At 35.9% G+C, this 11,509-nt stretch overlaps 1 protein-coding gene across 1 annotated transcript; it reads left to right on the top strand.

Annotated features, from left to right (window-relative positions):
- Nucleotides 1–2,429: 2,429 nt before the first annotated feature.
- On the top strand, nucleotides 2,430–10,931 carry LOC107850716 (transcription factor MYBS3). The gene is made up of 3 exons (XM_016695436.2): nucleotides 2,430–3,032; nucleotides 9,560–9,768; nucleotides 10,097–10,931. Exons 1-3 carry the CDS (start codon nucleotides 2,669–2,671, stop codon nucleotides 10,667–10,669), a joined length of 1,146 nt encoding a protein of 381 aa, XP_016550922.1. The 5' UTR covers nucleotides 2,430–2,668; the 3' UTR covers nucleotides 10,670–10,931.
- Nucleotides 10,932–11,509: the final 578 nt, after the last annotated feature.

Genomic DNA, 11,509 nt, shown 5'->3' on the forward strand with positions numbered 1-11,509 from the left:
TATGCAAATATATTTTATGGTATATAAAAGAAATAAATTTTTGAAATGGTAAGAGTTTATTTAGGAACTGATTTTACTAAACTATACTTATCCAGGTTTTAGGTATACAATAAGATGGTAAGAGTTTATTTAGGAACTGATTTTACTAATCAATTTATTAGCAAAAACAATAAGATGAAACAATTAAATGTGTACAAATATATCCTATGATGCCTAGGAACAGATTTTACTAAACTATACTTATCCAGTTCTTGTATGCTCTACTTACGGGCATTTGTTTGTTTATTCCCATTTGCTCTTCAATCATGTTACCACTGGCAGAGGTGAGGTAGTACGTGAACCAAATTGCTCAATTTCATCTTGAGAAGATTGGTGGTCATATGTCCTGATCCGTTTTTCAGCATGAATTGCCTGCACCAGATAAAGTATACATTCACTGTATAAAGAACTTCTAGCACTGACTTATTCTTTTAGTATATAGAAGTTAAAATCTAAGAGAATTACTTTATACTATGTCATATTCCGGGACAAAAATTCCTAAGTAATAGATCAAATTTCAGATTTGTAAACTTGTGAATACTCTAACCTCTTTTCGCCAATTAGCTTTTCACATTTTGAACGTCAAAACTATTTTTTGAAGCAAGGTACCCACAGAGCATTCCAGTCCAAATTCCCTTAACACCAATATTGGCAATGTAACCAAGGTAGGAACCCAATGGAAGGCCAACTATATAGTAGCAAACGATGTTTATAATCGCAACTGAATATTGCCATCCAGCTCCAACTGTTACCTCCTGCACTTGCACAAGAAACACTCAAATATTGGTTTAAATAACTTGGTACTAAAACAAAGACAACTTTTCAAAAGACTTTGATTACCATGAAGTATCGGTTGGATTCTCATTAGGAGGATGGCAGCAGCCATGAAATACACCAACTTGGATGTCTCATGTATGACTTTCGATTTACCAGAAAATAATCTCAGGTACTGGTCTTGGTAGCAATTACAACAACTGCAAATACAATTCCGATTAGAGTTGATGTAATTATAGCAACCACTACTGAGAATTTTGCAGTTTTTGGACAACCAGCTCCCAGTTCATTGGATACGCGAACACTACAGCATGACAAGAAATTTGAAGTGTTAAAGAGGAATACTTGAAGTAAAATAAATGGGACAGAACTGGAATTTTCGTAAACCTGATTGTAGCATTGAATCCTAGAATGATCATCAGTACCCAAAGTTGTAACACCAAGCTGTGATGGAAATAAGAAAAGAGTAAGAATAACAAAAAGGCGTTCCTAGTTAAAACTAATCAAATTCTATTAAAATTCAAATGTTTACTACCTGGTTGATATAGCATCTACTGCAAGTTCAGGATTCTTTAACCAGCCAACCATAAGGATCACCACAATAAAATACCAAAGCTCTAGGCTGTCAATGTTTCACAAGTTAAATATATCATCGAATCACCATCATAACAATGATATAAAGAATAAAAAGCACTTGTATCACAAGAAATCAATAATATTAAATAGTATTTTTTTTCCTGATGATCATATTGAAATACATCATATATATTTATATATTTATAGTATTATTGTAGTTTTAGAATTACAGAGATAATGATAAAAGAGTTGAGATAACATTATTCAAAATTCAAATTCAAATTAATTCATGATAAACACTAAGAGTTTAGATAAAATTAAAACTCTAAAATTATAGAGTTAGTTATAGTCAGTAAAATTCAAAATTGTTATCTAGTTAAAATATTTTCAAATTCAAATTTTTTTAAAAAAGTTTTTTATAACTTCAGAAAGTTGCTCACGCCTCTTTTTATGTATGGGTTGAAAAAAATCATCAATTAATTTTTAATGTTTAGTTAGGACTCTTTTTTTCTTCTTTATTTTTAAATTTAAATTTTTAATATTCTTTAATACAAAATTTTTAAAAGTTTTTTATAACTTCCTGAAAGTTACTCAGGCCTCTTTTTACGTCTATTTTTTGGGTTGAAAAGATTCATCAATTAATTTTTAGAGCTTAGTTAGGACTCTTTTTTTCTCTCTTTTATGTTCAAATTCATATTTTTAATATTATTATTATACTTTTAAAGAGATAAACATGAAAGGGTAAAATTTTATTCAAAAACTCTTTAATCATGAATTTCTATTTTTAAACTAATGAAATCTTTTTTTCAAATAAAGAATAATATATTTTCAAATTCAAATATTTTAAATTTTTTAATAGATTATTATTACAATATTATTAAGTTATATTCTAAAATTATTACGTAGTTTTTTAATATCTTGCCACATGACTTTTTATTTGCTTTTATATATATAAACTATAGTTAAAAATTTAATTTAAAATAAATTAAATTTTAATCATTTAATTTAATTAAGCCATGTATCATTTATCAAGATGGAGACTTGCGGAAGGCCTCCGGTTTTTGTTCCCTCTCTCTTCTCTTATTCTACACTCTCATCCACAAACTTTAGTCTTTACCTATTTTATCTCCCTCCACCTCCTCCTCATTTATTCGCATATTCTTATCCACCATTTTAAACCTTCCTCCTTCAAACACCAACAGAAAAAGAAAAAAAAAAAAAGAATTCCAAAATCATAATCAAAACAAAATCTTATCCATAACTCGCCGAGTCAATCCTCATGACTCGGCGGTGTTCCCATTGCAACAACAATGGACACAATTCCCGAACTTGCCCCACCAGAGGCGGCGGCGGCGGCGGTGCCGCCAGCGGTATCGGTGGTGGCTCTGCCATCGGTGGCGGAGGTGTGCGGCTGTTTGGTGTGAGGCTTACAGATGGATCGATAATGAAGAAAAGTGCTAGCATGGGGAATCTAACTTCCCTTCACTATCATTCTTCTTCTTCGGCAGCTGCTTCGCCTAATCATCCTGGCTCTCCTTCTTCAGATGTTCTTCGTGAAGCTGTTCATTTGACTGATGGTTATCTCTCTGATGATCCTGTTCATGCTTCTTGTTCTGCTAATCGCAGAATTGAAAGGAAAAAAGGTTCGATTGCCGTTTTCTTTTTCAACTTTCCTTTTTTTTTGTTTTTTTCATGACCGCCATTTCCAGAGCAGTTTTTGCACACCTGGAGTAATTCCACAGCAAGAGGTACCAAGAAGAAATTACCTACAGTAGTAGTTTTTGTCTCTGTTGGAATTTGAGCCTAAGACCTCATAGCTCTCAACAAGTTCATTGACCACTAGGCCACACCGTTGGATGCCCAAGATTACTGAATATTTGAATGAATGTGTCAAAAAAAAATGATTTTAAGGCTTAATTACTGCTTTGCGTTCTGTTCATTTGGGAAATATAGCGTGGATTCCTTAGACGCAACAGTTAAATTAGTCTGATTATGAGGAAATTTGAAAATTAATCTTTTTTCAAAATTAGTTGTATGCCTGAATAGAGCAGAATGGAATACTTGTTCTAACAAGTTTGTGATTGAGGCTTAATTGATTTGCAATTTTACGTTTTTGCCCTCTTTGCATTTGACTTATCATATGGTGATTGAGTTGGATAGGCAGGATGATTAGGTCTATGTTGTGCATGATATGTGACTATGATGAATTCTTTGAATACTACATAAGATTGAATACTCATGTAACGAAGCCAACTTGTTTGGGTAAATTGATTGATATACCCCTTCCCCTTCTCTACTCCCTCCTAATTTGTTTGTTATTCCAGAAAAAAATAAGACTATCTTTAAGTGTTTGCTTTCTCGTTTTCTTGGGGCAGGGGGAGGGAGGTGATAGGTTGATGGTTCGGTTTGCCGACACTTAGTTGGTAATTTCTTATCTTAAAAATTTGTTTTAGTATGTTTTCCTTTTGTTTTCTTTCTTGCCTTAATGGTTTTTAATGGTTTTGTCCTGCATCTTTTGTTATGTATTTCTGTTGGCTTTATTTTAATGTGTATCTTACTTGTTATATTGTTGTTTGTGTCCAAGACTTGTTTTGTTGTTTCTTTTGTGCCTAATAATTCAATAATTTGATACATTGATACATTCTTAGAAAAAAAGCTAGGAAAGACCATGGGAACTCAATCCCAAATGCTAGCTAAATAGGCGAGGGTTGTCCAAAACCATATAAGGAGAAAACAATCCACCCCTCAACTAATGTGAGATACTTTGACACCCCGCACAATATGATTGGACATCTAGAGCGTAGACAACATAATATGAGGACCCAACATTGTATAAACCAAGAACATGGTTTTTAGGTCTAACTTTACTCAATCTCAAAAGTTAATTCAATAGGTGATGATTGCCTAAATCATATAAGAGAACATTTTGATTCCGTCTTCCCAACAGTTTTGAGTTTCGTAAGCACAAGTAGATAATTCTTGTTAGGTCAATATGAGTTTGTTGCATGTTTCGCTGGTTGATTTGTTGCATGTTTTTGCTTTTTGAATTGTCTCTAAGTTAATTTGATATACGGAAACTTGCATCCCATTTTTGGTGTGCTTACTGTGAAGGTTAAGTTGTGGGCTAGATACTCTCACTAGGTAATCCAATTACTATCACTGTGAGGTGCCATCGTGTATGTTTTTTGCGGATGATGTAGTTCTTATATGTTGAAGGTTTGGATATAGACCGTTGAGTCTAAAGGGTTTAAGTTGAGCAAGATCAAGACGGAATATTTGGAGTGCAAGTTCAGTGCGGTGATTCATGTGGCTGACATGGTAGTGAAGCTTGATACTCAGGCTATCCAGAAGAGGGATAATTTCAAGTATTTTGGATCTATAATTCAGGAAAATAGAGAGATTTACGAGGATGTCACTCACCGTATTGGTGCAGGGCGGATGAAATGGAGGCTCGCATCCGTAGTCTTGTGTGATAAGAAGGTGCTTCCTAAAACTAAAAATCAAGTTTTACAGAGTGGCGGTTAGATTTGTTATGTTGTTTGGGGCAGAGTGTTGTTTAGTCAAGAACTCTCACATCCAAAGGATGACGATGGCGGAGATGAGGATGCTTCGATGCGTGTGTGGGTTTACTAGAGAGATAGGATTAGAAATGAGGTTATTCAAGATAAGGTGGGAGCGTTTTTGGTGGATATCAAGATGCAGGAGGCGAGAATGAGATGGTTCGAGCGTGTGATGTGGCGGTGCATGAATGCCCTGGTGCGGAGGTGTGGAGGTGTGAGAGGTTGGCTGTGGACGGATTCAGGCGAGGGAGAGGTAGATTGAAGAAATATTGGAGGAAGGTGATTAGACATGACATGGAGCAACTACATCTTACCGAGGACATGACTCTAGATAGGAAGGTGTGGAGGAGGCGAATTAGGGTAGAAGGCCTAGTAGAAAGAAGTGCGTCCTTATTTCGGTGGGTAGGAGTGCGTTGTTTTGGTATCTATGCTAGTGGTCATAGTGCTATGTTTGTAGTGTCTTGGATAGATTGATTGGAGTATTACTTTGTGGTAGTCTTGTATCTGTTATTATTTGTTGTGTTAATACCTATTGTTCCTATATTATGTCTTTTATGAACTATTTTTGCCTTGAGCTGGGGGTCTATCGGAAAAAACCTATCTACCTCACCTTTGAGGTAGTGGTACAGATTGCGTACACTTATCCTCCCCAGGTCCCACTCTGTGGGAGTATACTGGATATGTTGTTGTTGATTGGTGAAAGAGCTGCAAAGCTCCTTCTTTTTCTTCATTTCTTTTTTGTTTTGATAAAATGTGTTTCTTGTGGAATGATTTGGTCATGTCTTGCATAATAAAAGGGCAGTCCAGTGCACAAAATGCTGCATTCACATTAGGTCCAAAAAGGGGATGCACCCTAAAGGGGTGTAATGTACGCATCCTATCCTGAGGCCAGCACCAGCACCAGTTGATTCCACGGTTCAAACCCGTAACTTAAGTGACACGGAGACAAGTTTATTGTTGCTCCAAGGTTCCCCTTCTTTGGTTACGCCTTGCATATTATTCACTTTAATTTCGCTTTCATTTTTGCACACTATACAACTTTGTATTTTTGAGAGTTGTGCTGCCTTTCCTCATTTGATTGGACTATACTGTTTCTGTCAAATTGTGAGTAACCAGTATGCCTAGATATCCAATAGTGCGTTTATGAAATGTTGTCTACTTATGACCCAAAAAATAAAATAAAATTGAAGTCGTAGTTATTATCTCAACATCTTGATCAATTTCAATCTTATCAAATCAAAAGTTTTATAGCATCGCCGAGAAGAGTACGAACCAGCTTGCCTTTTTGGACGTCTGATGCAGATCTGCTATAACCTTTATTTTGCTGCCTCCATCCTTTCGAGGACTTTCAATACCACATCTTTACACCTCTTTTCAGTATCCGCTATTTCATGCTTCACAATATACTTGGGTGACTCCAACGTATCAAGTATATATATATACTGGATGACTTGATTACCTTTAGCACACTCCAAAACGTCAATTATATCCTAGTTAGCCATGAGAATGGATGCACCCTCTCGGTCAATTCTTTTAGGGAATCTTAACTAAATTAGTCCTTTCATTTATGGTTGTGTTTCATTCTTAATGACTCAAATTTTTCTAAATGAATGGAAATGAGAAATTTACTGCTTCCTGCTGCAGATATTAATGAATGTGATAATCTTTGGATGGAAGAAGTTTGGAGTGGTACTGATGGAAATGATAAAAATAGTGAATTTGGTCTAGAGCCCTTCATACTGTGGGAATTTCATACAGCCTCAGTATGTTGCAGTAGTTGATGATTCAATCAGAACTGATGTCGGAAAGCAGATATTAATATAACTTTGTTCTTGTGTACTTTACTGCGTTTGTGTGAGAGGGAAACTTTCTTATTCACCTGTGTGCTTACTGCATCAATGAATAAAAAGGTGCCCATTCTTGTGGTGTGGGGTTAATGCATTTGTGTGAAAGGTCACCTTTCTTGTTCACTTGATTCAAATGCATGCAATATGATTTATAGTGTTATCTAGTTTGCTAGCTTTTCCTACAGTTGCTGACCATAATCGAAATATTGATCCCTCTTACTATAATGTGTGTTACATTGATGGATCGTCAAATTGACACTTGTCTGTGATCTGGTAATGCAGCGTAAAATGGAGGTTTTGGTTTCTCTTACATTTCCTGGTATAGGAACCATTCTCCCTTATAGGGAAAAGATAAAATTGAAAAGATCAACATGACTAGCATGGTGGACACAGAAATGTGATCCCAAAAATAGTGCTTGTAGTAATGACATGGTTGTTTCCTTAGAAATACAGTTGTATAGCAAGTCATTGATCCAATTGTCTTTTCGTATAAACAAAACACTTAAATTTGTTATCTCTGAGGCTTCTAAAATAAGAAACATGTGCTCTTGCAATTATTTTCAAGTCTATTTATCAAATATTTTTCTTCAACACATTCCCTTATAATTGGACATAGCATTGTTGCCTTTTAACTAATGATGCCATCTACCTTCGTGATTTGGTGCGTGACAAGTAAATTCCGTGTATGATGTAGTAGTCCCAAACTCTTAGGAGACGTTTAGTGTGAGGGATAAGATATAATAATTCCGAGATAAAATACAACAACAACAACATACCCGGTGTATTTCCATCAAGTGGTGTCTGGGGAGGGTAAAGTGTACGCAGTCCATACCACTACCTCAAATGAAGTAGCCAGGCTATTTCCGATAGATCCCCGTAGAATTCATGGAATATCATCTAAACAAAAGCTTCCTGGAGTAGAATTTTTTTTTTCTTTTTCAATGTGGTTAGCTAGGATTGATTCAGGCTAGGTAGAGGTAGACCGGAGAAATATTGGAGAGGGACAATTAGACTGGTTATGCGCAGTTACAGCTTATTGAGGACGTGAACCTTGGTAGGAAGGTGGGGAGGACGCGGATTAGGATAGAAGGATAGTAGGAAGTAATGTGTCCTGATTAGTAGGTAGGAGTGATTTGTCTTATTGTTTGTACTAGTACGCTGGTAGTTTCTTTTTTTGTTTTGGTGATGCCTGGTGTATTGGGTAGATTTATTGTTGTATTATTCCGTGGTAGCATTGTTTCTTATACTATCTGTTATTTTGGTGCTACCTATTGTTTCTTGTACTTCTATTACATCCTTTTCTACACTCTGTTTGTCTTGAGCTGGGGGTCTATCGGAAACAACCTCTCTACATCACATCTGAGGTAGAGGTACAGATTGCGTGCACTCTACCCTCTCTAGACCCTACTTCGGTGGGAAGACCTTGGGTATGTTGTTGTTCAATGTGGTTTTTGTTGGGTTTAAATAAAGGGTGGAACAACAAAAAAATTAAAAATTATTGGAAATGTTTCTTATTTTTTATTAAGCATAGAGGGTTATAAAATATCCTACTTAAAAATGGAAAATCTGCAAAAATAGTTGCAGAATGAAATTCAAAAACCTAAAATATCTCAACTAAACTTATCTAACTAAATTTAAACTTAAAAAAAGACTCGTCGTGCAACTAAACGACTTATTATTCTTTGTAAAGGAGTAGTAACAGAATCAAATATTTGACACTCCTTTGCTTCAATTGCTGCAATATAAAAATGTTCTTCCTCTGTTCCTCCTCAATTTTTGCTTTAGTAGTTTGTGCTTGTCAATTCTTCTGAGTGTTGTTGAAGACTTGACCTAACACTTATTTGTAACATGACTTTTCCGTCTTCTCCTTCTTTCTTTTTCTTCTTTTGATTTTGTGCATAATAATCATCCTCAATAAAGCTCTTTTTAATGTGCTTTAATTTGGACAACTGTGGGATTTTACAAAAAATTGTTGTGGGATTTTTTTTTTAACTTGGTGGGAATATACTGGGTATGTTGTTGTTGTTGTTGTGTTGTGGGATTTTTCCTCCGCATAACATCCCATATATCATGGGTTTCATAGTAAGACATGAACTTCACGGACCAATTTTGATAGTTTTAATCCATGAAACTCTGGGGGGCATTCAAAAAGATACTGATGCTTGTCATGATTAATATAGATATAAATAAAATTTCGAAGTGTTGGTTGACATAAAGATGTTAAAAATAAGCATGAGTTAAAAACTTTGTATCGGGCGGGGTTGAAAATAGGTATAGTTTAGGGGATGGAAGTTTTTCTTCTTCAATGAACTCACAGATTTAATAAGATCAATGGAAGATCTGATACTACTGTTGGGTTTTTAAAAAGGATGGAGCAGCAGAAAGATTAAAAATGATTGAAATTGTCTCTTTATTTGTATTAAGCATAGTGACCTTTAAATAGTCAATTTAAAACAAAAACTCTGCAGAAAATTTATAGAATAAAATTCGTAAACCTTAAATATCGTAACTAAACTTATCTATCTAAATTTATATTTAAACAAGAGTGATCCTACAACTGAATTATTTACTATTCTAGTAATCCAGCAGTAACAGAAGCAAATGTTCAACAGTGTTCCCTTTCCTTTTTCTATCTCAATTTTGTTTGTTGGGATGATTTGTTAACAGAGTTTTGTCACTTATTCCAACTTTGGGTGGCAAATTTATCACCTAGCTGGATGGAGAAAGGTTGGTTGTGATCTTATTTATCTGATGTGTTTATAGGTGTTCCTTGGACAGAGGAAGAGCACCGACTTTTCTTGATCGGTCTACAAAAATTGGGCAAAGGAGATTGGCGGGGTATATCACGAAACTTTGTGACATCAAGGACTCCTACCCAAGTAGCTAGCCATGCCCAGAAGTATTTTATCCGGCAGAGTAGTGCTACTCGGAGAAAGAGAAGATCCAGTCTTTTTGACATTGTTGCTGATACGGTTTGTCTTTCTTCTCAAACTTATGCTTTGGATAATGATCATATTGTGACCATATAGGCATGCTGTGTACAATTGTTAAGGCCTAAAACACTAAGCCTTCCTCCCCCCACCCAAGTATACATACACAAGTGAGCTGACATGTCGTTGCAGCAGGTCTGCTCTTAGTTACTTTATTATCCATCAAATTTTATGACGTATGAGGAAAGTTATCCCGTTGCCAAGGGTGAAACTTGAGCTTCCTGATTTTGCTTGGGCTACTGGTGAAGTCCATTCATCTAATCTCTGTTTTGATCCTTTTTTATGCTCTCCTTTCTATGATGTTAAACAGGCCGCTGATGCTTCCCATCCACTTCCTGATGAACAATTTATGCTCCCACCTAGAGCAATGGAAAGTGATAAGGAACAGTTAGCACCTTCTGCAACAAAAGCAATAGAAACTGATTTTGCAGATTCACTCCCTTCCTTGGATCTTTCTCTCAAGTCAGATTTTGAATCCATGGAAACCGTTCCAAGTGAACCTGTTCAAGAAACGAAACCAAATACCGCAACCAGCGAGATTCCTCCAGCATTTCCAGCATTCTTCCCAGCTTACATTCCAGTTCCTTATCCCTTCTGGCCATCAAATGCAATTCCTGTGCCTGAAGATAGGGGACCAGAACCATCCCATCATCAGATCCTCAAGCCAATTCCAACCGTCCCCAAAGAACCTGTGAATGTAGATGAACTAGTGGGAATGTCCCAGCTCACTTTAGCAGATGCTGGTTCTGGCCATTTTGAGCCTTCACCACTCTCCCTTAAGTTAACAGCAGAACCGTCAAGACAATCAGCTTTTCATGCAAGCACACCAGGCAAAAGCTCAGAGATTACTAAGGGTGAAACTGCTCCTATTCAAGCGCTATAAAACCTATTGGGATGAGTCTGCCTTCTTCTTTTCTCGAGGGTGTAAAGTGCATGCTTTCTTCCTGCTCATCTTTGTAACATAGGATAGGTACTTTCAAGGAAGCAGCAAGTAGGTGAATTTAGCTGGAAATTCATTCTTTGTCAATGTATAGATCTAGGGTGTCTAACGAAACCTAATACTGTGGTGTTTTATGTAAATTGTTAGCTTCTTTGTAATTGCTTCTATTTTCTCAAATAAAGAGAAAAGAAGGGGTTACTGGTTCTTTGTTCGGTGGGAGGGAGTGATAGGTGTTTGCCATAGTTTACTTCCAATTTGGAGTACTTCTGTTATAGAGTTGCTTGTCATATGTTATGCATGTATAGTGTGGCAAAATCCTTGGGGGCTGTTTGGTAAGCTGACGAAATTACCTTGAGACTGTAGTCTTGGAATTATATTAGATTATAATTCCTGCACTAATTTATCCCACTGAGATGGGATAAAATAATTTCAAGTTGGATGGGATAAGGTCGGACATCCAAGGATTTAAGTTTTGGATAAGATTTATACCATGGTTGATAGATGGTATAAATTTATTACATTTAATCTTAGAATATCCCACCTTATCTTGTCTACCAAATGGGCCCTTACGTGTAAATGTTAAAAACATGTTATGCTTAAAGAACAATCAGACTTGTCTTTGAATTGCTACCTTTAACTTCGTTCAAAAGAAAGAACATTGAAGTACGACAATCTTTATCATCTAACAGTGGAAAATGGTGAACAAAACAAAGTAGGCTCCATCGTCGATGTCAAAGTCGTCATGATCACCATTATGCTTGTTCTGATATGTTCCGTCTAAAT

Source organism: Capsicum annuum, chromosome 12, assembly GCF_002878395.1.
Source record: "Capsicum annuum cultivar UCD-10X-F1 chromosome 12, UCD10Xv1.1, whole genome shotgun sequence".
Taxonomy (NCBI): Eukaryota; Viridiplantae; Streptophyta; class Magnoliopsida; order Solanales; family Solanaceae; genus Capsicum; species Capsicum annuum.

Bases quoted from the DNA above. Each gene is read 5' to 3' on its own strand.
- LOC107850716 (XM_016695436.2), top strand. From the start codon at position 2,669: ATGACTCGGCGGTGTTCCCATTGCAACAACAATGGACACAATTCCCGA. The intron at 3,033-9,559 runs GTTCGATTGCCG...ATGTGTTTATAG, and splicing joins CAGAATTGAAAGGAAAAAAG to GTGTTCCTTGGACAGAGGAA. The intron at 9,769-10,096 runs GTTTGTCTTTCT...GATGTTAAACAG, and splicing joins TTGACATTGTTGCTGATACG to GCCGCTGATGCTTCCCATCC.